Source organism: Xylaria bambusicola (genome assembly GCF_022495145.1).
Source record: "Xylaria bambusicola strain CBS 139988 unplaced genomic scaffold F5B22scaffold_12, whole genome shotgun sequence".
NCBI lineage: Eukaryota > Fungi > Ascomycota > Sordariomycetes > Xylariales > Xylariaceae > Xylaria > Xylaria bambusicola.
Window position 1 is genome coordinate 660,936 of NW_025953565.1, and position 25,278 is coordinate 686,213.

The window sequence follows — 25,278 nt, forward strand, 5'->3', positions numbered from 1 at the left end:
TTCACTACGAGCTATCTCCAGCCATACATACTGTTGTCTCTATCCACGCTGCAACTCAGCTTTATACGGTTCTTCGATCTAGTTATATTTTTGTCATATTCGAGTTCACGTTTGGTTTAAATTTAATACGAAATGTTTTGAACTTGAACCTCGAAGTCAGTACGTCGTGCGTGAAACAGTTAGGTACTTTCGTGCCTCAATAGGCATCACCTCGCTGGTAAGTCCCTTAGTGGGGCACAAGTGTAAGTAGCTAGGTACCTATGTAGGTAGCTTTTAGGTACCTTAAGCGCATGTCCCCCACACTTTACCTACCTACCTGTACCAGCTAAATTCTATAGCTTCTCCCGCAGCTACAGCTACGGAATAGCTACTGAAGTACCTACCTAGGTACCTACGGAAAGCAATGTAGAGGAGGTACTTGACCATCTTCAATGGCAACCACACGAGCGCTACAAAAAGATCTAAGGTTAACGTTAGATACTTGGCCCAGCTTGTGTACCCAGACAGTCTTCCTGATATCTGCTTCAAACATGAGACTTGTGCTACTAAAGAGCTGAGTCCACACAGCCCCGCGGCTCGAGAGAGTGTCTTGCTTTTTACAGGGATCCCGTTTTCGTCTCCTTTCCAACCTAGTAAACAACCTGAATAGTAGGAAACCTCGACCCGATGCCCGTCACCGGCACCGGCACCCTTCATTGATTCTGATCAGTCATATTCATGCACCGCCATTCGGCCTTGATGTGTGCCCCATTCATTCTTCATGTTATGGAAGCCAACAAAGGCATATGGCAGTGGCTGATGTTCTCAAAAACAACGTTACCCAATTGATTGCACCTTGCCGTCTGCATGACCTCACTAACTTACTCTCACCTTCTTCATCTCTCATATGGACCATTACCGCCACCGCCACCGCCACCAACACCACTGTTATTTAGGTAGCAGGCATCTTCACTCGTCTCTCTTATACCAGCAACCTCCTCTACTACACTGAGCGGCTTTCGGAGCATGGGAAACAACTCTAGTCACTCCCAATATGTCTGAGCGACCGCCTTTCTCCCCCTCTTCGCAGGATGACGATGACGACGACGACGACAACCTCTCTATTACTTCTACTGTCATCGAAGATAATGATTCTGAAAAAGAATGGGATGTCGAAGATATATTGGCAGAACGACAAAATCCTGATGTTCCTGACACTTCACAGTACCTCGTCAAATGGGAAAACTTTCCTATGGAAGACTGTACGTGGGAGCCGATCGAACACCTTGGAGATGGACTCTTGGAAACATGGGAGGAGATCAAAGCCGGGATTTCTGCTGGAGATCGCGAGGCTTTCGATCTAGCCGAATTTGAAGCTGCATGTGCGGCCCGACTCGAGAGACATACGAGACGTAATGCTAAACGCAAGAGACTCGGTTTTCAACTCACGCCGCCTTTCCCACCTGGATACTTCGAAGATACGCCCTTAATCTCGCCCACTTCGCCCACTGATCAAGATTCGCTGTCTTCTGATGATGAAGCACAAGAATTGGACGAGGTCGATCCCGCCATTGTCCTCTCTTCGAGACCAAAAGCCACAGTGAGCACACCGGTTCCACTAACAGAAAACAAACCTGTACCTACCGCTCCACGAGTCCCCAAACAGAAAACATTTGTGGGAATCCCCTCTCATACTACTACCCCCAGTGACACAAGTACCTCGAAACTGCCCGAAAATGGCCGCAGTCAAAAATCTTCACAGCCGCTGTCGACGACAGCTTCGAAGACTTCTGGGTCAAAAACAACCACTCCCGGCCCCGTTCGAAAAGGGAGTACCGGTACTATGACTGGTTATCAGGGTACAGCAGGGAGAACTAGTGTCTTTAAGCCCACCACTGCCAAAAAGCCCATGACAATTACTACCACAATATCATCAACTCCGTTGCCCAAGCCGCCAAATGCAGTCAAGCGTCTCACTGCCACTAGGACTCGACAATTACCAGCCTTATCAGCAGCCACAAACGTATTTGCAGGGGGCAAGCAGCGTAAAAAGCGAAAAAACTTGGCCGACTCCATGGCCGATCCTTCTAAAGCACCTAAAGCTTTCCAAAACATGCGTATGAGAAACCTTGCAAAGAAGCGAGGAATTGAGAAGGGTGATGCAGCCGGTGCCTTATCTTCTATCCCCAGCGCCTTCATCATTGATAATGATAAGACAAAACCCAGGAAGCCTAGTCTCGTGTCACCAATCACGGTGTCGCCGAAAGACCAAGAGACATCCAATTCGCCTATCACGCCTTTGGAAGCTGTATCAAAACATCAGGGGTTGACGGATTCTGTAAGGCAGCAAGATGCAGATGAAGCACCTCCACCGAAGCGTAAAAAATCTAAATCTGTCCACTTTACGGGAGACGACAGTGAAGAACTGGCCAATACTATGAATGAACTATTTGGCTCTACTCCTACGCAAGATGACATTATAAGCCCGGACATAAGTACAGTGGAACAAGGACCCCCTAGGACAGTATCTTTAGCAAAGTATCAAGAACGGGGATCAGCACAGACAATTCAGAAACTTGTCAAGTTTGGAACGGGAGAAGCGATTATGGTTAGCTTTAGCGGGATTCCTCGACATACTACCACCTGGTTGTCCGCCTTCAAGGCCGAGGAAACTCTCCATCTCGCATCCACCTGTACTTCCTTTCATTTTTCTCAACAGAAAGGCCAGTTAATTAAAGAAAAGCTTGCGGTTGGTTCAATTACAGCTAGTTCACCGAAGCACGCCAGAGCCTTGAAGAATGTTGCAGAACATCTGCGACGAGGGGTATACGGATTGCATCTGGTTGCACCTGAGTATTCAATCCTGATTTATCCGGGGAATTGTTGTGATGACTGGACCTGGCTTAATATTGATATTAAAGAGCCTGAGGATGATGCCGTACTGCGATATATCATTTTTCTATCCGCAGTCCCAATCCAAGCCTATCCCTTTGAGCCTCATGAAGGGCCCACAGCGGTGAAGCGAAACGGAGAAAATGATCTAGAACTTCTAGGGATGCTGACGGGGCTTGACTTTACCAAGTTGTCTCCGCAGGATAGTAAACTAATAGATAAGCAATCCTATATGATATTGGTTCCAAAGAACGCTCGACAGCTTCAGTCTACAATCATAACTTGGCTTAGTAAGTACTTATAAGAAGCACGATGTCTACAGATACTGACGGTACAAAGGGACCCATCAACCGGATCGACCAATCTTCACGTTCGACCAGCCACATGGTTGGCGCACGTTCCATGAAGCCGTACAGGCCGGTGGTGGAGGCACTGTGATCTCCCATGCCAATTTCACTTTATGGGAGCTCGAGAAGATTCGAGGTGTTTGGCAAATGCTTGAGGAGGGGAAGTATACATTCTGGCATCTGGATACCGGAGAGAAGAAGCGGCCTCAGTATCCATCCGATTTAGATGCGGTTAGCATACCTGGGACACTTCGACTCACACGGTTGTTCCCATATGGTCGCGTATTTCTCATTACCCCAAGCTTCGTGATCTCGGAACCAGCCAAGCTCTGCGACTTTTTGAAATGGTTTATTACTTATGGTGTGAATCCGAGTCACATGATTGTAGCTTGCCACAACTTCCCTCAGTTTCTTAGGAACATTGCGGAAGAAAAGAAAGAGGAATACAACACCTTGCGAGAATTGAATCAAGGTAATCACGATTTATCGAGCTTCCTTGAACGCGTCTGCCGAAGTAAACAGGATATTGATGATCATATCCGTGCGTGGCAATTGTTGCAACAGATAATGAACCTCTTCGGAGATGAATATACCAGCGAAGGTAAGCGCCCCTATTCATTCCCCCACCACTTTGATCACACGCTCTACCTTTCAGAGTAACCATTAACGAACACTATCATAGAGGTGCGCAAAATTCATTGTCTTAGTGAGTTCATCGACTCAAGCGATGAACAGAGCTTAGTCAACGCCTTCTGTTGCTGGACTCGCCTGAAATGCGATCGATTCCGGAGATTCTACGTGCTCGGCTCTGACCCTAGGAAAATGAGGGGAGCATATCGTTACATCGAAGTTCCAAGATATTTCGATACAGAAGTCAGCAATCCTGATGTAGCCAATATCCTTTCCGAGCGCCGTTCTTTGGAACTTGAAAACCAAGCCGGCAAGCATGGCACCGAGAATAATATTTCCTGGCGTACAGATGAACTTGTAGCTAAAAAGTCTACTTGCGTGACGTCGTTTCGATTTCCCAGCCCCACGTTCAAATCCGATGATGCTCACGAACTCCAACGTTGGATAGATGATCACTGTCGGAACACAGGTGGTAACTGGGCTGTGCTCCACCCAAAGCCTGTAGCTTGGAAGGATAGGGCCATGGCCCAACAGTTTGGAGATGACGATACTTACAAGAGCCGTTTCGATACCTTCAGTAGCTGGTTTAAGGCAGCACCGACTTTCTCGACTAGGCGAAATACATATTATGGCCTTTTCTACACTATCAATGACACTTGGGACGAGTTCATGCCCCAAGAAACATACGAACGACACGCATGGATTGGCATTTATCGTCCCAAAAATCCTCATATTTTAAAATTTCAACAGTTCTCTAAGATTGAACTTTTCATCTGGGACTTGGAGGCAGCAAACAGAGAGAAAAATGAGCATCCATTACTCGATATGCAGTGTCAACTGGTTAATTACGTCCACGACAATGTTGCTGAGCATTATCCCGAATGTTCCCTGTCAGATGTGTGGTATAGTAGTGTTACAGATCTCAAAATCGAGCCAAATGATAACCCGCTGGATACCACATGTAGCAGAATTCAGGAGATGTTTAAGAATGGGAGGACGGAGCTGCCACCTATGGATAAGTTCCTATACAATAGGTGGACGCGCCTCGATCCGGTATTATGGACTGCGGGCTTGACCCCTGCGACCTTGAGGGCCGTGAAGAAGGCTTCCGAGCTCACCCCTGAGCGAATTCCGCAAACTGAAGACGATAAGCACAAGCCCCAAAGGGCGATTTGGCACCCACCTCACAGGGGGAGTACTCGCCCCACCAGATGCCTGAACCACCTGTATGAGACTTGCTTAAGGGCTCGGCTCAAGGACCCAAAATGCAATCAAATAGAATACCGTTATCGGCCAACTCAGGAGTGGTGGGCAGATCAGGTGGAGGAAGGTCGAGGGTACGGTTATGTCTGCGTGAGTGCAGGGGCAAAGATCGTTGACAAATTGAAGAAACCGCCTGAAGTGTCTAGCTGTAAGCCGGGGTCCAAATAGATATTGACACCAATATTCTGTATAAATTTCTGTGTATTGATAATTCGGAATCGGGATTAAAGGGGCATTGTATGCATAGTAGTAGCCTCCTTGCGCGACGATAGGAATCCCTTACGCGCGGATATCTTGGCTCCTAGTGTATGACCACACTCATTAGTAGTAGGTCTCTTTGTAAATATGCAAATTTGTAAGCTAAGATGCTGCATATACACACTATATCCGTCCGTAGGGTGATTTCATCTTAGAGGACATTGGTTTGAAGATGGTAGATCAGAGCACGTGATCTATATCTTGGCTATCTGTGCCTCTGTTTCTGTACATTGTACGGGCATCTATCTCTTTGGCCGCCATTTCAGCACCGTACTGGGCTGGGTTCGTACCAGTACGTGGTCCTAATCCGTGCTGTTCCCGGCCCGTATCAGTCCGAGGCCGTACTGGTACAGCACCTACAGCTGTACCAGCTCCAATGTCGTACTGGTCTGTCGTCTCAACCCGTACTGGTCCGTCGTCTGAACCCCGTGTCTACATATCATACCAGTCCGTCGACCAAACCCGCGCTGGTCCAAGCCGTACCGGTCCAAAGCTCCCTTCTCCGCAGTCCTATTGGTGCAGTTTCGATCGCACCAGTGCGTAATTTGATTTGAACTCGTCTGTATAGGCCTGGATCTACTTGTACCAGTACGAGGATTAATTCCGGATTTCTATCCAGCTTTCCTCTACGAGTTTCTAGAACAGCATATCTACTTCATCATCTCCCCGAGTATCTCTTCTTTCCTAACCAATATCTAGCAAAAGTTAGATAAGATTTGCATCTTCTTATAGTTGCCATCTGCGGCCTAGCCCGGCTGCAAAGTGGCGCCCTCGTCCTCTTAAGGAAAGCGAAGAGATTATTGCTAAAGATAGGACATGAATGCAATTAATCATTATTATAAAATTGACGAAGTATTAAATTTCACGTCTTGTTAAGCAGCCTTGCGATTTGCTATGTTTTCAAAAAACCATGGAATCGCTGCAACCGACCAACGTGCTATTTTTAGAGGGGTCAGGAAACGGACACCAGATATGTCTCTCTTTATCTTCGCGCTCTTCATCGTGGGAGTCCCGTGTTTAGATCTCTCGGCAGTAGGGACCCTAGGTCTTGACATCGAGATTGGGACTAGTACTAGTCCTACTAGCCTGCATACTTACGATTCCCAACTTGGCCATTGGCCTCCAACATTGTCAACTATTACTACCCAGAGCACCATCAGTCCAGATACCTCACACACCGATTATTGGCTCTCAACATCCCCAACTACCATCACCCAGACGACCACCAGTCTGGATCCCTCATGCGCCACGTCTGATGCCGGGGGAGCTGGCAGCCATGCGAGCAGCCCGGCTCTTGCAGCGACTGAACTATCAAACCAAACTGTCACGCGAGCTATCTTTCACATTAGTCTCGTTACCGTCACCTCAGGGCTGTGTGCCCCGATATCCAAGACTATCCCGTTTGTAACGCCCTCTCCTAAGATAGACTTGTACGGAACAGCGCCGACACGCTTGACGCACAACAGTACCATCTCTTTCAGATCTTTCAAGATAGGCACGCCGCCAATTCCGTCACCCGTCACCCCTTTTTTTTCTTTCTTTTTTTTTTTTTTTTTCTCATTACACGCATGGAGCCTTTCGGGCTAAGGCGTGGTACGTAGACTAAAGATACGTACATAGGAAATCTTCTAGTAATACATTTTCTTTTTCCATATAATCTCAACTAGCCGAGAACAGAGAAGTATGGTCTTTTTTGAGACGGGCACACCATTAATCCCATCGTTGCCTTCTGTCTCAGCTGGTGTAGGGAAGAACACGCAGTTCTGGCCCTTGGGTACCATCATAGTTGTCGCTCTCGGTTTCTCCTGTTTCTAAGTAGCCTATTGCCTGTTACGGCCAGTAGCGACCTCTCACATGATTAAGCTGCCCCTGAAGACAAGGATCCGCATAGGGCAATATGTATATAAGGGAATACTGTCTCGCTGTATCTAGTCCTCTCTTTCTTTTTCTCTTTAGTCTTGATATTCTCGTTAATAGAGTATTAGCTGCTGCTGCCGGCTTTGTCCCAGCTCCTCAGTACACCCGCCGTGACATATTATATATATATTTTAACAGCTAACTATAATATTTATAAACATATTAAAAACTATTAAACAAAGGCACCTGATTACTATAAAATCACTAGCTCCCCTATAACCCTCTATTTACAAAGGTAGTAAAAGTATAAGACTTTATTCGAGGATCGTGCTGGAAATGAAGCATCGACTAAAGTCCTGCTGGCCCTTCTGCGGAAGAGAACCGCATAACGAGCATCCTTCCTGAACCAGTGCCAATCACTACAGTAGTCCCAAAGACTGCCGACCTTCCTGGTCGACAATCTGCTGGTAACCAGAGTAGACCCTTGCCGTTCAAAGTGATCCAGGACTGATCTCTGCTGATCCCATATCCTAGGCGGTGCTCTTAATCATGATCATGATCGGGTGAGGCTCGAACGGAAGATGATGAAGTAGAAGATTCGCTATTATCAAGGGTTGGGATGAGTGGTGGCTGGAGATGACTAAGGAAAATAGCACCAGCTTGAGTAAGGAGAGACCGGCCGTTTGGATGGAAGGATAACGTAGAGGAAAAGATGCTGAGATCTATTGATTGGAGGCAGTTACCCGTACCGGTCGACCAGATCCGGACCGTCTGATCGTATGACGCCGACACACAGGACTGCATCACAGAAATAGTACAGCCTATTATTCCCACTGGTAGCGTTGTCGTTAGTAGTGAGACGAGGCGGGTGGTCAAGCAGCGTGTATGTATGTATGTATTAAAAGACTGAGTATAAAGTAATGAAAAAGAGCGACTGAAAGTAAAATTTAAAGGAGTGTGTAATGCTTCTTAAAGTGAAGCTTGAATAAAAGAGTGATACTCTGTCACGCACGCAATGATAGACCACTCCTACTGCGCTATGTCTCCGCAAAAGCGTACAGGACTCCAAGTTGTATGCACAACTTGGCCTGGTGGTTTATATTTGCAGGTCTAGGTCTGGTCTGGTCTGGTCTTAGTGTGTGGTCGTCACACACTTAACTACTAATATATGAAAAGTTAAATTGTAAACCCAGGAAACAATTCTCCTTATTTTACTAACCACACAAGGTTACCCCTGAAATAATATACAAAATGTTCCACACAAAATCCTTCAGCATCTATTGCATAAAAACCCTCGAGCCTTCAAATGATTATAGTCTAGCGATTGCTCTGTTGCAAGTAGGACTAAGGGTATGCAGGCCAGCTAATAATACCGTTTTTAATCGGATGATGGGGGGGTGTTGCATGCAGTAGCACCACAGTTCCAGGTGTGTGTCACGCCATCGCGGTAAACGGGCAGGCATTGTCCGGCTTGTGGGCATGGGTGCGTTCTTCTCCGAGGCACAATGTGACCGCAGCTATAGTAATCGGTGTATATGACGCACATCTGTTGAGTTAGTTAGCGAGCCACTAGCAAATCATTCTAGAACAGACTGTAGATTCTGAAGAATGGTGTTTCTCACTGTAAATGAAGATTCTTATGAAATGAGATAAAACTGGTTGGAAGCGGATTTTGATAACCGGTGAAACTGAATCGAACTTGAGAGCTTGAAATGTGTAAGTGATGAAGGTCTGATGGTTTACATTTCTACGATTATGACACGAGCAAATGTCAATGCCTTTATACCCACAAGATGTTGATTCCTCGTTGTTGAATAGATGGCTCATTTTACATCAGTGTTGGTTATTCCCTTGAATCTGCCTGTGTTAGTTAGGCACCTAAACAACCTCATCTAGTCACCAACCAACAGCCTAATAGTTCTTATCTTATATAAATGTTGGTTCTTCTCGAAATCCTGGTCACAGTTAAGGTCGGCAGGTGACTATATTTTCACTAGTTACAGCTGGGTCACACGTATATTAGCTGCTCAGCTATGCCTTTTTGTTCTGTGTTAGTTGTTCCCAGGAAACTGGCCGCTGTTGAGGCCGGTGGCTGGTTAGCTTCTTAGCCAGTCAAGGACATACTGACCTGCGAAGAATACGATCATTAGAAGAAGGGAAGATCATGAGACTACCCCTCATATGCAAAGAGACATAACAATAAGGAAACCAACAGGGCGATGGAAGTCCTAGATTGTACTGATATGTAGTTTGAGCCCTGAATATAGCCCTTGTCACAGTCGCAGCCAAAAGACTCATATGGGCGCCTTGCCGTGCCACACTCTTACTTCAAGTTGGAAATTGCTTTGAGCGCCGTACAACCAACATACTTCAGAGGCATGGCGCTAGTGGCTGTGCCTCCCCCTAGATGAGTCAACCGGCGAAAACTTGTGTTGTGCTGTTAGGAATCGAACCTATGTAAGAGGGGCGCAGGCTGAATCTGTACTTAGGCCATGCCAGCGCTGCCTAAGCGCGTTGGTCTATCAGGTGTGGCCACCTGCCAGCCTAACTGCGGCCGTTTGGAGGTCGGGAGGGTATGGCCCGGGCCATCTTCAAACACTGTCTCGTCTCTACTCCTTTAGATTCCAATGCTAGTATTCTATTGGACAAATATCTTAGAAACCAGGCTTTGATGCCGCGCGGCAATGATTCCATTTATAGCACTGGAAGGAATCGAACCTCCCTCACTCTATAACCCACCGATCTGTGCCTAAGCGCCTTGGGGCCTTGACACATGACTCACGAGTCACAAGGACAGGGTTATGGGAATACCTACCATGTTAGAATCTGTATTTAGACTAGTAACTTCCAGCATGGAAAGCTGCTACTTAGCTGTAGATAGTTAAGTCTAACAGGCTTTCCCTTTAATCTCGAAACGACATTCACTTGTCTACTAAGCTATTTTACCCACCTTATTAGATATCATGGCATTGAAGCTTTATATCCCGCCTTGTATTCGCAACCCGATTAACCAATATCACCCCCCACCTCCTGATAGACCCCTCCGTATCCAGATCGAGGGCCCGCTTGTCGCTGTTGAAAGGCTCTTCCCTAATATCCAGTGGCACGTCAAAGATATTCAGCCTGAGTTTCCGCAGCCTGCGGGGCCGAAACTTGCCGAGTTAACGTATTCGTTACTATATCGACGAAATGCATCACCGGATATTCAAGGTGATCTTGTGGTACGGGACGAGTATCTTGGTTGGATAATGCACCCAAAGCCTGTGCAGTAAGCCGCCTTCTCCATCTTTCCTTCTTTCTTTCTCAGTCGAGTTAAAAAAAAGTTTGTTACATAACAGGGAAATCGATTATTACGGTGTTACCTTTGACCACCTTGTCCCACCCGATGACCATGATCCCGAAGTCCTCCAGATTAATATTATCGAAATCGAAGATGATAACGGCGTATACGCAAACACACATCTGCCTTTCCATGTAGATCTTGCAGAGTATGCGGGGGAAAAGGTCTTAGCCGTGCCGAGGTGCTGTCAGAAAAGAAAAGGCACCACGGACCGGCGAAGAGTAAATGAAGATGTTGGCCGGAGGGAAGGAAGAATAACAGTAAGAGATATGGAGAAAATAGAGTAACGTAGAGTAGAGCAACGAGGACTCGATGTAATTTTTTAGGCTTTGGCAACGTCAGTTATTTATAAGTACGATGTAGCGCCAGGTGTCACACGTGGTTGGGATCTCTGATCTCAACCCTCACACAAAGGGAACTTTTGGGTAGCACCTAATCCAACCTTCGGCCGAAGGTCAAAGGCGTGCAACGTAAGGCCATTCAGGCCTCCAAAAGTGAAACATTTGGATGGACTTCCGGAGGTTACAACCCCGACCGGCAATGTGTATATATAGACCCAGAAGGGTCGTGCAAGCCTTGGATGACAAGGCTCTTCGCTGCCATAGAAGTTTATTGCAATTTGCTCAAGAGATCTCGTCAATTATACGCGCGTTTGATCTAAATAAGAGGTCACTCATTGCCTAATGATATAACTATCGTGCATCAAGGCTAACCAGCATCGTTAGAGTCGGTTATTTCACTTTATGCTGGAACAAACTATGAATCGAAGCAATGAGGACTAATTAGTTGGATGAGGACAAGCAGATCAGCGCTATGACGGCATACTTATCTGGGTATGTATCAAGGCAAACCATCGAATGTAAGACCCACGAAACACTAGTTTCGTGGGTCAAGTACATAGTTACCTGCTCGACTATAAGAGTATCAATGTATAGGTGGCTGCTGGACTAGCGAGAAAGAAAAAGAAGAGAACATATCAAAATATAGCACCTGTAGATGAATAAACACGCAATTGCTTCGGATCCAACAACAACGTACGTTGTAGACCTACCGACACTTTAGATAATGCTTCTAATAATGATACGGCTGTGGCAGCCCTCGCCTTCGAATTCGACCTTAATGCCCAAGAGACACGGATGCGCTGTAGTCCTCACGTTATTCACCGTTGTGTTCGACGTATGATGTACGGTAGCAGGTTAGATAACTTTGACCACCTTCTTCACAACCTGGAAAGCGAGGAATTCGACGATGGTGCAGAGGCTCAAGCCCTTAACCAAGCCCTCGAAAAATTAGCAGACGACGAAGACGACGACGAAGGCTTCGAGAATAATATAAAGGAACTAGAAGATTATGTACCTCAATTTCCGGTACCAACTAATATTAGTAAGGAATCTTTAAAGGAATACCGCAAGCATAGCCCCTTTAGCAAACTCCACAACCACTGAGTAGCATTTCGTTAAAGTAGCCAATTATACGAGGCTTAGGAAGAAGCCCAGGTTAGCAATTCCGCCCTTAGCCCGTTTCATTACTAATAACCATATAGAGGCAGGTTCAACCAAAGAAGAATATCTGCTCGTGGATCTATAATAACGAGAACCAATGGTCATCTAACGAGAGGATAGCTGCTAGCACCATCAAACAAAGAGCTGCCTTGAAGCGCTTCCACCGTATCCTTCAAGAGAGGTATGAAGATAAAGGTATCGCCAAGCCTACAATTATAGAGGAACAACTCTCGCAGGCGGAGTAGCTAGTAGTGATAGCCCTCCAAAAGGTCTTGCAGCCTTTAAGCCTTGCGACACAACAGCTGCAAGGTGACGGGATTACGAGGGGCCGGGCTACATCAGGAGGCTTTTGGGGGGTCTTTCCACTTTATGAACACCTCCTTGATCATCTTGAACACGCAGCAGAAGGGACCGTTGTACTTGAGGCTATTAAAGAAAACGGCGAAATCGAGATGGAAGAGATGGATGTATTCGAGGGTATGGATACGAAGACCCGCCGTATCCTCACCTCAAGGTTTATATGAGACTTGGCTATACACACTTAAGGACTTATTACGAGAAGATGACACCTGTTGCGTATGCTGCCGCTGTCATATTTCATCCTTGCAAGAAGTGGAGGGCTCTAGAGAGGGCTTGGGAGTCCCTCCCGCGTGGACAACATGAATGGAAGACTTACTACAATAAGAAGCTGAGAGCTTTGTGGGAAGACGAGTACCAACAACGAGAGGTCGAAGATAAAACGCAAGAGTACAGGGGAACTCCTGAGCTAATGGATTTTCTTGAGAGACGGGCGCAATACCTTCGAGTAAAACACCCTGCCTCTAAGGGAAGCCAAAAGCCGCAGGCGGCGTGGCTCTTTCACGCGCTAAAGGGTTGTTGACGAGTTGGCTCAGTACCTACCTAGGTACCTAGTTTTTAAGGGAGCTCAAACGAGGCGCAGTCGAGGATGTACGAACGGCCCAGCCACGGGACGAACGCAATGCAGATGTACATACTGTAGGTACCACTAGGTACATTCAATTACCGGTCAATAATTGCATGTACTACGGTTCTCCCCAACTATCCCCGTTGTTCAGGTCCCTCCCTTGTTGGTTCACCGTGCCTGCCAGTAAAGTACAGGCCAGGAGATAGCAGACCGCCCAGGCAGAACCCCGAACAGACCCGAACAGATGGCCATGCTTCACTGATAGAAGGCTTAGGCTTAGCACTAAACCTTCTATAACACCCCTCTACACCCCCCCAGCACGTTTAGTAGGTGGGTACTTTACCATCCACACACTCCACTTCACTCCACCATTCCAAACATCGTTGGCTCCTGACACTCTACATTGCTAAAAGATACCCATCTACCTACCTTGCTAATCTAGATAGCATCCTCTTGACAACGAATCCATTTCAACCTCTTTACTCACTGTGTCGAAGCACAATTGAAGCACAAAAGAATCGTTATCCAGGGACCAGCCCTCCGTACTCCCGGCCTCACACCGTGTGCTATATCGCCTTTGTGTGACTGCCTAGTTGACTGACTGACTGTCTTTGGGCCTGAGTGACCTAGCATTTAGACTGCCGTTGACTGTCACCTGCCTGACTGCCCTTGATCACCGCCGTCGTCGTCAATCTTCCCCTGAGCAACCAACGCCTGACGCATCTCGGTACATCGCCTGCATTCACGACCGTCGGCACCGCTGCTTTCGCCTCAATAACCCAGCGACCCTGATTGATTGCCCAACATGGCCAACGACGAGTATGATGTAAGTCAAGTCGACCGCCTGCTGTCTCGCTACCGTGACCGCATTCTCCACCATCCCCAGGAACGTCGCCGCTAACAAGCACTTGCTCTGCAGTTCCTCTTCAAAGGTGCGCCCGCTCGCCAATTCACATGCGATCCATTTTCCGAGAACTGACTTTTTGCCCCGATGTAGTGGTGCTGATTGGAGACTCCGGCGTCGGAAAGTCCAATCTGTTGAGTCGATTCACGCGAAACGAGTTCAACCTGGACTCCAAGTCGACGATCGGTGTCGAGTTCGCTACCCGTTCTATTCAAGTCGATTCCAAGACAATCAAGGCACAGATCTGGGATACTGCCGGCCAGGAGCGCTACCGCGCCATCACCTCCGCATACTATCGTGGCGCTGTCGGCGCCCTGCTCGTATATGACATCAGCAAGCACCAGACCTACGAGAATGTCACAAGATGGCTTAAGGAGCTACGAGCCCACGCCGACGCCAACATCGTTATCATGCTAGTTGGCAACAAGAGCGATCTGCGGCACCTGCGCGCTGTCCCCACTGACGAGGCCAAGGCCTTTGCCAGTACGTCGATCCACCGCTGTCCCGTGCACATCGTGAATGCTAATCGAGTGCTAACAATTCGAACCGCTAGGCGAGAACCACCTATCTTTTATAGAAACCTCAGCTCTAGATGCCAGCAACGTCGAACTTGCTTTCCAGAACATCTTGACAGGTATGCCTCCGGACTCTGGTCTACGCCCCACCCTCCCTTTTCCAGACCTGGACAAGGCAACCGTATATCTAACGTGAAAACACACAGAGATCTACCGAATTGTTTCTAGCAAAGCGCTCGACAGTGGCGACGGTGCGTCGCCCCCGATGGCAGCAGGAACCAGCATTTCGCTGAGCAAGTCGGCGGACGACTCGGCTAAGCAGGGAGGAAAGTGTTGTTAGACGTGGTAATGCGGCCCTGTGGGATAGCATGTGACGGTTTATACGGTTGGCATGAATGTTACGTACACGGCGTCACGTTGTAATTTGTTGGGAATACCGCTACGGGATGGGTTGACGATGCATTAAGATGGGGAAAGGGTTAGCAATTCATGGTCCTTTTCTGTCTATCTCTACCGGGTTGCAATTCTCTTGTTTTTCTCTTTTATGGTAGCCATTGTGCTGCAGGTAGTCTGAGATGTGACATGTCGAGAAAGGTCGCTAGTGGATTTTTAATCTCTATGAATGCCCACCGCCATTTCTCTCTCAAGTCTCAAGTTTCTCGAGAAACGTCGTGTGTTAATAAAAAAAAAAAGAAAAAAAAAAGACACCGTTGCCTTGTTAGTGCTTGTACATTTGCCAGTGTTTGATCGGCCCCTCATCTCAGCAGCCGTTCGTCTGTACCTATGTAGGCAGAATGGAAAATACCAAGGACCTGAAATGTCCGAAAAGGAGGATTAAATGTATCTCTGCATCGAAATCCGATCGCTAATCTGCTAGATTACGTAGGTATTCATAAATCGTGCGTTATCTGGAGACTAGAGAGCCTGGATATAGCTGCACTGCTGCAGAAATCAAGTCGAGATTGGTTCTGCTTTCAAGATATTTGTTGAACTTAGATCGATCGATTTGCAAGATACCGGTACCAACTTGAATGCATGAAGTGTGCTGTAGCTTCGTTTGTGTGGGCTTGACCTACATAACAGAACAGTAGGTAGGTACGCTATACTTATATGTACATAAGGTGTAGGCAGCAGGGATACCTATGTAGGTAGAGAGCGCAGGGAGCACAGATCTCCAGCCACTTCGCGCCGCAACAGAGGTTTACTTTGAGGTACCTACTTCGTACCACTCTCGCCTACTCAAGATGTACCTAACATCTGCAGTGTACAGTACGGAGCGGATGTACTTACAGTAGTGCCACCCCTGTCCCCACAATAGCCTCTGCACCAAGCAGCACCCCACTCTTATCGGTTCTCTTATCGGTTGGTCAAGTTCCAAAAAAAAGTTCGGGAGAGAGCTACCTATCCTATCCTATCCTATCCTATGCCAATGGTTCAATGCTAGGAACGCAAGCAACTCAATTTGCTGAGCCAATATATTTTATTTTTTCACTCTTTTTTCGGTTTGACTTCTTGAGAGGCTAGGAGAAATAGAGCAATATGGCGGCGGTTTACAAGGCCCTTTCGAAATCGGCGGCCAAAGACGATGCGTCTGCTAATGATGGTGGCGGCGTCAAGCCAAGGAATAAGCAGAGAGTGCTCATGTTGACGTCGCGAGGTGTGACTTATCGGTATGTTGTCAAGATGCATACGTCTCAGCTTTCTGCGTGTTGTTATGAGGATACTGCGTACTGATGATGTGATACAGGCATCGACATCTTCTTAAGGATCTGGCGAGCATGGTATGTTCCTGTTGTCTGAACGTTTAAGCGTATCTGCCTGTTCGGTAGAGGTATACACGTGTACTAACTGGCATCTGTTAGATGCCACATGGTCGCGTGGATGCCAAGTATGACCAGAAGAAGAAGCTTGGAGAACTGAATGAGTTGGCTGTATGTTTGACCCTGGTCTTGTCGAGGCAAGATGAGTTGAAATGAGATGGGGTGCTAATTCATTGATTTAGGAGTTGTATAACTGTAATAAGTGAGTATAAGTATATGAGATTATACCTTCTTGAAGGTCTCTTTATCTCGGTACATCAGCAAATGCTGACATTTCGGACAGCATCTGCTTTTTCGAAGCTAGGAAAGGTCAAGGTCAGTCATTGACTCTCATGTTCTTGTCAACGCCCGTGTTACTGGCATTTACTAATTCGCGCCTAATTTAGATCTATATCTTTGGGTTCGTTCAATTTTCCTGACTGCGGCTTTGTCTGTCGAAAGCCACAAGTGGTGAGATGCTAACCCGGTTCTAATAGTTGTCTAAAGCGCCTAATGGACCGACATGCAAGGTCAGTTGGTCAATCTATTGTATGTCTACCTCAATGTGTCTAACATGATGTTTAGTTCCTCGTCAGCAATATTCACACAATGGAAGAGTTGGCCTTTTCAGGAAACTGCTTGAAGGGAAGCAGGCCGATTTTATCGTTTGATAAAACTTTCGACACGGAGCCGCATCTTCAGGTCATTAAGCAACTCTTCCTCCAAATTATGGGCGTTCCACCCCTACAAAAACGATCTAAGCCCTTTATCGACCATGTAATGTCTTTCTCAGTAGCTGATGGGCGCATTTTCTTGAGAGTATATCAAGTGCAAGAAACTGAGCCTACGAAAAAAGACGGCGCCGAAGGAGAAGAGGCTTCAGAGGAGAGCAAGAAAAAGAAGTCCAAACACGCGGATAAGGGCAAGGAGCTCGATATCTCTCTCCTCGAAATAGGACCTCGATGCGTGCTCCAACCAATCATAATCCAAGAGGGTTCGTTTGGTGGTGCGCTGCTCTATGAGAACAAGCACTTCGTCTCCCCGAACCAAGTCCGAGCCGATCTAAGACGGAAGGGAGCAGCCAAGAGCAATTCCCGAGCAGAACAGAATATAAACCGGCAGTCAAAGATGGGAGACCTGGGCTTGCGGACGGACGGAGATCAAAAACCGGTGGATCAGCTAGACTCAAGGGAACTCTTCGCTTGAGCGATTACTTTTGTTCGGGCCGGTGTTTTGGCGTTCTACATGGCAATGCATCATGCTTGCCTAAGCTAATTTTCTCACTTGGAGATTTGCATCTGAAAAAATGTATATCTATCTATACCAACCCTTGATTGAGGAACGTGTTATGGTAGGCCTTTGTAGCTTACGGCAATAGCAGGATTATTTGAGACTTGTTCAGTCTAGTTATAGGTTGCCTACGAGCCTCCGAATGACTGTAAACCATCAAAATTGATTCGCTGTGCATTATCTATAGATACATCATGTGCCAGGTCTAGTTTTCGAGGCATATCATTGTCCTTCTCTACATATAGTGATATCCCTTTTCTACGGCGGTGACCACAATATAATAGTTACAATTCTTGGTCTATCTACTAGTCACCACCTAAATCGTTCCCAGCCTATCGCCTATCGTATTGATGCCTTAATTGGAAAAGAAGATGACACTAGGAGCAAGGTTTCTCCGGAACTCCGGCTCTGTCCGGCCTCAGGTCAGCAGCTGTTGAGGCTGTATGGTCTCAGCGAATCAGGGGAAGCCTGCACGGGCCATCTATAGCTCTGGGGATCCTTGTCATCATAGGTAGCTCTCCCTTGCTCTCCCATTTAAGCAGGCGCGACTTCAAGCGCGTCACTCTTCTTCTTACCTTCTAATCTTCAAGCCAATCATGACACCACCACATCACCGACCTGCCATTTCGGCATTGTCTTCTACACAGTACACGATGCTCTCGTGCACTTTGCCTTCAGATTATAGCCCCAACGGAGGGGTTGTTGTCAGTTGAGTTGAGTGATTCTCTGCCCTAGGTCCAATCAAAGGGGCACTGGGCAATTGATAGCGCCGTCTGAGCTAGTTGGCCTACTTCCTGATTGGCCCAAGGTGCTGCATCGTCGACTGCAGGGAGAACAATTGGAGGAGGACAAACAAAAAGGTGCGCAGAGAAGGCTGTCAAGCATTTGCTGGACAGCAGAGGAATATATCATCAGAGCTTCCATAGTTCTGAGAGACCTGATCTCAAGATCAGGAGTGAGGATACCACTACAGAACATTCATATTACAAAGAGGCAGTTGCATTCAAAAAACGCATGCACAGCATTCTATCACAAGATTGCATTTGTGAGTCACCTCTTAAAGCACCTTGATCACAAGAGCCAGTTGCTGATCACCTACTAGAACATATTCATTGGTCAAAGTGATTCAACATTGTCGTCCAACTAAAAATATACTCTCTGGAAAGATAGACTGTACAATCAACGCGTGCATCTCGATTCATCCCCTGGGTGATACCCACGAATCTTGGAGGCAGAAAAGGCTTTGCTTGTAGGAAAGCAATCTGCTTACCATCCAGTTTGGGGTACATGTACAGGTACTTTCATACCTGTCGGCGTTTACACCCAAAAACGATTTGTAACCACGGCGAACTTCATCTACTAGGCTGGACAGCTTACTGCCATCGTTTGTTTACATAACAAATCTGGGGTAAACACTTCTTGATTCAGCTACATCCTCCGTCAATAGAAGGATAGATTGTTCTCAGGGCAAGCTTAGAGTTTTCACAAGGTAGCTTTTGAGATTCTGATCTCTGGACTTCGCGATCTCCCCAGAGCACCCGCCTTCTCATTGGATTCCTCAAAATATACCTCTTATTTCTCTGGGAAGGGCCTCTCCCTCCGTGTACATCTCAGCACCCCTGATGTGCTCTAATCCTCAACCGAACGAATATATCGACGCCTTCACAAATCCAGAGCGTCTCGCATATACACCGGCGGTAAAATCTCAAAGATTTTCGAAGGTACCATTGTCAACTCGTCGGACTTTAATTGTTGATTCAATTACGACAACCTCGAACATGGCACATCATTCATCTAGACACGTCCAGAGCGATGCGCCGATAGCGCCAATCTCGACGTCTCCTTTTGAGACTATTCCCGTTGAGGTTGTCCTCGAAATCATGGAGGCCATGGGCCCAAGTGATCTCGCCAACTTCGGCCTAGTAAACCAACGCTTCCATCAAATTTTCACAGATAAGAGAGCTCATATCCTACTGAAGATCCTCCGCAATCGCCCAGAGATTGAGCTTATCTTGCAACTTTACATGGCCAACCAAAATGACTTCCTCCCTGGTAGAATGCTGCACCCCCTCACCGTCAGTTTCTGTTTCAATCCCGACAACGCACCGGAAGATAAGATCTTCCTCATGCGAAGCCCCGTAGATTGGAAGAACGGAAAGATTGTCTGTCCTGAGAAGGTTAAGTTGTATGGGTATGATCTTGTCAGCGTAGCGCACCTGGTCAAAGTTGTAGATTGGTGGGTTGAGATCTACCCTCGCTTGCGCTGGAGAGAGCACCCGGAAGATCGACGATGCCTGAAATGGGAAGAGGAGAACCGTCTCCGCAAGGCTATTGTCCGTTGGTGGCTCTATAGCCACTATTTTCATGGTAACTACTGGCGCAACTCTCACATGCCGAAGAAATTCGATACTGATGCTCGGCTCCACCACCTGCGAATCCTCACAACCCAAGAGATACACGAATTGGACGATCTGCTAGGCACCATGTATGAAACGATTAGTAAGGACCTATGCTCGTCTCCAGGGAAAGTCCACCGTGGAGTAAGTCATCATGATACTACTAATAGCAAAGGTCGAAACTAACGATATCTAATAGACGGGCACCACTGTTGAACTGATTCCCTGGGGCAAAAATGGGGACCGCCACCCGGCAGTTGTCAACACGTATCTCAAGCTTGAGCCGGATCTGCTCAAGTATTTCCTCGAGCACTGCTATAGACACAGCAAAGAATACCTGATCATGGCGATCACGAACAGCACTAGCGATTTCCTTTTCGATCGCGAGACCCTGTCCATGTCCATTGCGACCGTACTTGAGGAGAGATCGATTCTGAATCCGGACCGTCCCAAGACATTCCCGCCGATGGGAATCATTGCTGACGACAGAGCGAGCGCGGACGAATGCGAACTGTGGAATCATGATGCGTGGCCTACGGGATTCCCGCCCATTACCAAGGAGCAGCTGGCCGAGCAGCCGCTCGAGCTCACCAGTCGCGTCCCCCGTGGTGATGATGGTGCCGATCGTGGCGGCGGGTATTAGAAATATCCATGGCAGGCTCGTAAAAGGCTCCTTGGCAATTGATCGCGAGTGTGGTATCTACTGTACTCGGCTTACAGCGTGTTCACTCTGCGGAGTCTATTGCAGGATTCGGCTTTTGCTCTTTTCTGCTTACGTATATGAGCAGATCAACGGACTTGGTCACTGATTGTGACTTTGTTTGGCTTAGGTCATCACATATGTTCGCTGTGTGTGGTCACCTTGTTTTTTCGTTGCTGTTGTTTTGTCCGGCTACAATGCTGTGTGATTCGTAACTTTGGCCACGCATTTCGAACCATTTCGAACTGTTTCGAAGCATGAGGTACACCTTGATCACTACTGAGGCAGATTGGGCTGTGTACGATAGTTAAAGTCTTGTTTTGCAAAACTATAAATAGGAATGAATGACTTTTTCTTCTAAGCTGTCTTCTTCAGAATCTTGTGTAGCGTGCTGGAGCTGGAGTGAGTTGCTGGGGGCTCATACAGCACCCCTTGGTTCTAGCCGTTATCTAACACTTTTCAAAAATATATGAAAGGTAATTCTGAGTAGAAATATATGATTGAATGGCAGAAGAAGACAGCTAGGTAATCAATAATGCACAATGGGTTCTGACAGGGTGCTCCATGAGTATGTAGGTAGAGACCGAGTTGTGGCGCGAAACGAAGGGGTACTTATCTACTGCATACATACACTAGAGCGTACCTACTTGCTCCCTCTAAATCTCATCGTTGCACCACCGATAGCTTTCAACGAGTCTCGAATATGAACTGGAGTGATCTGATCCTCATCTCGTACTCTATTCTTCTTGTTTTATCTCGCTTTTTATTCTGTCAGACGTTGGTAGGGCACTGATGTTACACTGCACTTGCCTCTGACTGCCGCTGGAGGGCCCAGAGGCCCCCTGACCGTGGCCAATATTAGCGGCATTAATCAGGGTCGAGCTCCCTAATACCGCCTAGACCTGGCCAACCACACACGCCGCAGCTCCCTGCGAGGTCGACCTGTAGGTACGAGGTAGACAGTCAGCCTTTTCCTACACGCCCCCATTCCAAAATACACCACACACCACACACAACGCCGCGTACCACACATATATACATATATCGCTAGCCATCGTTTTTGTCGCACCGCGCACGCTGCCGCAGCACCAGATGCGCATCTGTATTGACCGCTCGTGATCAGACCAAAACCCCCAGTCAGCCACGGCACCGTCGACCTGGCGTCCGCCTTGCGCCCGGGGCCTGTAGGTTGACCTGACCTTCCGTGGCTCAAGCGGCCCTTTCCCCCGTATATCTCAGGTGTAAGTTTGCGATTTCATATATTTATTCTGTCATACGGCACAACGACCCTTTGTCATATCGACCATCATGACTATGCATTTCTCTTGATGCTGCCTTAGTCTCAATGTTTCTGCTCTCAATTAGTCCTCATACTTTCTTTTCTGTGAGACGCCCCTTCCTTGTAATCGATTCTGTTCGCTCTTGATGGATGCATCGATCAAGGTTAATGGCCTACTTGACAAGATCATACACGTATATCGCGACGCCCGTGATTCAGCTGTGAGACTATTCCGACGGTCTACATGTTTCTCTGCTGTCTCCATCTTATCTTCTATTCCTATGATAATACTAGGAGTATGTTTCATGAGATATTGTATGTATGAGCTAATCTCGACCAGCTAATTCTACGGTCTTCGGGCACCGACGTCCGGTCTACCTGCTCAACCTTTGTACGCCTGAGTATCGAGGCCAGGTTTGATGACACAGTTCATATTCTTGGATCCTTAGATACCGTGTGCTGTTGTCGGCACAGTTTCCTAGTATCACCAATTTCTATTGCTATCTCTGTTAGGCGGCTCATTGGAGCTGCTCTTCCTGTCAGCATTCACAGTTTCTGAGAGGTATAGCAATGGCTATCACAAGTACTGATACCATGGAAACCGAAGATCATTCCATGGTGGATGCACCGCCTAATGGAGTTGGCGATGCGCATCATCTATCTGTCTCGGGACACGACCGGGAGGGCGTAGTCGCTACCATGGATGACATAGATGCAGCAATGGAGGATGCTGAATCGACTGGAGAAACAGAAGAGTTTCTTAAATCAATGAAAAGAAATCGGCTGCCGACAGGATGTTGCTACGATGACAGAATGAAGCTCCATGCAAACGCAGATTTTGGCCCAACCCCCCATCACCCAGAGGACCCAAGGAGAATAGAAGAGATTATGAAGATCTTCAAAAAGGCTGGGCTTGTCTACAAAGGACCCGACTCAGAGCTGCTTGATATTCTAAAGAAAGATCCGAACAAGTATATGTGGAGGATACCTGCTAGAGACGCTACCAAACAGGAGATCTGCACCGTTCACACACCTGGGCACTATGACTGGGTTGAGAGCCTCTCTCGTATGTCGACGAAAGATCTCCGGGCTCTTAGTATGACGTTGGATCAAGGTAGGGCCTCGCTCTACGTGGGGGGAATGTCTTATGAAGCAGCTCTCCTCTCCGCGGGTGGCTGTATCGAGACCTGCAAAAACGTGGCTGCTGGTCGTGTCAAGAATGCCTTTGCCGTTATCCGACCACCGGGGCACCACGCCGAATACGACTCCGCTATGGGATTCTGTCTTTTCAACAATGTCCCTATCGGAGCCAGAGTCTGCCAGGACGAATTTCCTGAGACCTGTCGCAAAGTCATGATTCTAGATTGGGATGTACACCATGGAAACGGCGTCCAAAACATATTTTACGAGGATCCCAACGTCCTCTATATTTCTCTTCACGTTTACGCTAATGGAGATTTCTACCCCGGCAAACCAGATAACCCAATGCTCCCCGACGGTGGATTGGATAAGGTTGGTGATGGCTTGGGTAAGGGGAAAAATGTCAATATTGCATGGCCATCACAAGGCATGGGAGATGGAGAGTATCTGGCAGCATTTCAGAAAATTGTCATGCCAATAGCTCAGGAGTTTAACCCAGACCTCGTGATTATCTCGGCAGGTTTCGATGCCGCCGACGGTGACGAGCTAGGAGGCTGTTTCGTCACACCGCCCTGTTATGCTCATATGACACACATGTTGATGTCGCTGGCTGGTGGCAAAGTGGCAGTGTGTTTAGAAGGTGGCTATAACCTTCAAGCAATTTCACACTCTGCTCTAGCAGTGGCACGAACCCTCATGGGAGAAGCACCGCCGCAGATGGAGATGCCGCCTATCGCCAAGGAGGCTGCGAGAGTGCTGGCCAAAGTTCAGGCTGTTCAAGCCCCTTATTGGGAGTGTATGAGACCCGGGATCATCGATGTACAGCAGATGGGCAACGGTTCTTCTCGCCTCCATGATGTCATTCGCGGCTACCAACGACAAATCATGTCTGAAAAGCACAGCATGGTCCCTCTCTTCATCCAGCGTGAGACTCTATTCACATCTTTTGACAACCAGGTTCTTGTCACACCAGATATACAATCCAAGAAAAAAATCCTGTTTATCATTCATGACCCGTGAGCTCCCTTATCAATACCTAGTTTATCTTTACTAATGAGGGATCAGGCCCGAGTTGGTAGCGATGCCGGATGTTATTAGCAATACGGTCGACCCACACAACGGCTTCGTCGCAAGTACCCCTGAGTCTGTTTGGACGCCACATTACACTTTGCTGACTGCTTGAGTATAGCTAAATGGAGTTATGTCATATATAGACTGGGGATGCAAAAATGATTTCGGCATTATAGACGCAAATATACCTCACTATATCACACATCCTGAGGATTTAGACGCTCACATGCCGCGGACCCCAGAAAGGAGCCTTCAAAAGGAGATCGAGGAGCTCGTAAGCTACATATGGGACAACTATCTGCAGTTATACGATGTGGAAGAGTTATTTCTCCTTGGTGTCGGCGATGCCTACTTAGGCGTCAAGATTCTCCTCACCAACCGTGGTACGTAATCTGCCGAACATATTCCCGCTGAGTTCTGCATCTAGTGTGTCGACTAAGACTATGAAACAGAGTGCAAGGACCGGATAGCGGGGGTTGTCAACTTCGTGACGGGTAATCTCCGTCCAGTCAAGTCTGAAACAGACCCCGACCTCTCGACCTGGTACAAGCATAATTCCCTTGTCTTCGTGGCGGCCGACCATGCCTGTTGGAGCGACGAAGATTTGGCGAAGAAGGTGCTTAAGAGACGCTTCGGAGGGGTCAAGAAGAGCACCCACACCGGCATCAATCTCATGATGGAGGCACATGCCTCGGAGGTCCAAGAGTGGATCATGGCGCGGGTGGCTCGAGATAAGAGCGGACATACTACCGAGGAAGACAGGTGACCAAGAGGGCAAAGTCATATATCTGTAGTATGACAGAGGTGAGACGACGTAAGAATGAGGAGTGGGAGGTTAGCTGTATACTTGTATCTCTAACTCCAGATAGGCTTCATGGATTTTTCACTGTAGGTCTATTGTTTGTATGATTTTCGCCAAGAGAGAGGGAGGGAGAGAGGGAGATAAGCATTTACACAGAGCTCGTTGTATTTTTTTTTTCTTCTATTTTCATGTCCTCTATGGACGGGAAGCTTTGTGCTTCGTGTCGGCGTAAATCGATGGCGTTTACCCAGTATCTATCTACCTACCTCTGCGTTTATAGAGTTCATGGTAGCGATGCTTATTTTGAGAAGGTACTGTGCTTCTATTGATTCTTGGGCTTGCGTGAGTTGTTGTTCATTACTTGTGAGCAGGCAATTACAACTAGTAAG

At 47.4% G+C, this 25,278-nt stretch overlaps 6 protein-coding genes across 6 annotated transcripts; all 6 read left to right on the forward strand.

Annotated features, from left to right (window-relative positions):
• The first annotated feature begins 865 nt into the window (after positions 1-865).
• F5B22DRAFT_69874 (uncharacterized protein) lies at positions 866-5,538 on the forward strand. The gene is made up of 3 exons (XM_047980494.1): positions 866-3,161; positions 3,211-3,819; positions 3,901-5,538. The coding sequence occupies exons 1-3, from the start codon at positions 1,034-1,036 to the stop codon at positions 5,277-5,279; spliced, it is 4,116 nt and encodes a 1,371-aa protein (XP_047832652.1). The 5' UTR covers positions 866-1,033; the 3' UTR covers positions 5,280-5,538.
• A 4,537-nt stretch (positions 5,539-10,075) lies between these two features.
• F5B22DRAFT_69882 (uncharacterized protein) lies at positions 10,076-10,963 on the forward strand. The gene is made up of 2 exons (XM_047980495.1): positions 10,076-10,494; positions 10,565-10,963. Exons 1-2 carry the CDS (start codon positions 10,190-10,192, stop codon positions 10,851-10,853), a joined length of 594 nt encoding a protein of 197 aa, XP_047832653.1. The 5' UTR covers positions 10,076-10,189; the 3' UTR covers positions 10,854-10,963.
• Positions 10,964-13,798: 2,835 nt separating this feature from the next.
• F5B22DRAFT_644857 (ras family-domain-containing protein) lies at positions 13,799-14,752 on the forward strand (the record flags this gene model as incomplete). Its single annotated transcript, XM_047978496.1, has 5 exons — positions 13,799-13,819; positions 13,913-13,925; positions 13,991-14,380; positions 14,451-14,531; positions 14,619-14,752. 5 exons carry the CDS (start codon positions 13,799-13,801, stop codon positions 14,750-14,752), a joined length of 639 nt encoding a protein of 212 aa, XP_047832654.1.
• A 1,054-nt stretch (positions 14,753-15,806) lies between these two features.
• F5B22DRAFT_599640 (ribosome biogenesis protein BRX1) lies at positions 15,807-17,877 on the forward strand. The gene is made up of 8 exons (XM_047974474.1): positions 15,807-16,082; positions 16,160-16,193; positions 16,275-16,343; positions 16,415-16,434; positions 16,516-16,547; positions 16,619-16,632; positions 16,709-16,741; positions 16,797-17,877. Exons 1-8 carry the CDS (start codon positions 15,952-15,954, stop codon positions 17,415-17,417), a joined length of 954 nt encoding a protein of 317 aa, XP_047832655.1. The 5' UTR covers positions 15,807-15,951; the 3' UTR covers positions 17,418-17,877.
• Positions 17,878-19,279: 1,402 nt separating this feature from the next.
• F5B22DRAFT_635229 (uncharacterized protein) lies at positions 19,280-20,540 on the forward strand (the record flags this gene model as incomplete). The annotated part of the gene is made up of 2 exons (XM_047977108.1): positions 19,280-20,041; positions 20,097-20,540. 2 exons carry the CDS (start codon positions 19,280-19,282, stop codon positions 20,538-20,540), a joined length of 1,206 nt encoding a protein of 401 aa, XP_047832656.1.
• A 1,906-nt stretch (positions 20,541-22,446) lies between these two features.
• F5B22DRAFT_644860 (histone deacetylase) lies at positions 22,447-24,853 on the forward strand (the record flags this gene model as incomplete). The annotated part of the gene is made up of 4 exons (XM_047978497.1): positions 22,447-24,032; positions 24,082-24,163; positions 24,206-24,470; positions 24,540-24,853. 4 exons carry the CDS (start codon positions 22,447-22,449, stop codon positions 24,851-24,853), a joined length of 2,247 nt encoding a protein of 748 aa, XP_047832657.1.
• Between the last annotated feature and the right edge of the window lie 425 nt (positions 24,854-25,278).

Excerpts from the sequence above, each read along its gene's own strand:
- F5B22DRAFT_69874 (XM_047980494.1), top strand. The coding sequence starts at position 1,034 with ATGTCTGAGCGACCGCCTTTCTCCCCCTCTTCGCAGGATGACGATGAC. Across the intron at positions 3,162-3,210 it reads TACAATCATAACTTGGCTTA|GGACCCATCAACCGGATCGA; the intron begins GTAAGTACTTAT and ends GACGGTACAAAG. Across the intron at positions 3,820-3,900 it reads AGATGAATATACCAGCGAAG|AGGTGCGCAAAATTCATTGT; the intron begins GTAAGCGCCCCT and ends ACACTATCATAG.
- F5B22DRAFT_69882 (XM_047980495.1), top strand. The coding sequence starts at position 10,190 with ATGGCATTGAAGCTTTATATCCCGCCTTGTATTCGCAACCCGATTAAC. Across the intron at positions 10,495-10,564 it reads ATGCACCCAAAGCCTGTGCA|GGAAATCGATTATTACGGTG; the intron begins GTAAGCCGCCTT and ends GTTACATAACAG.
- F5B22DRAFT_599640 (XM_047974474.1), top strand. The coding sequence starts at position 15,952 with ATGGCGGCGGTTTACAAGGCCCTTTCGAAATCGGCGGCCAAAGACGAT. Across the intron at positions 16,435-16,515 it reads GAGTTGTATAACTGTAATAA|CATCTGCTTTTTCGAAGCTA; the intron begins GTGAGTATAAGT and ends CATTTCGGACAG. Across the intron at positions 16,742-16,796 it reads CTAATGGACCGACATGCAAG|TTCCTCGTCAGCAATATTCA; the intron begins GTCAGTTGGTCA and ends CATGATGTTTAG.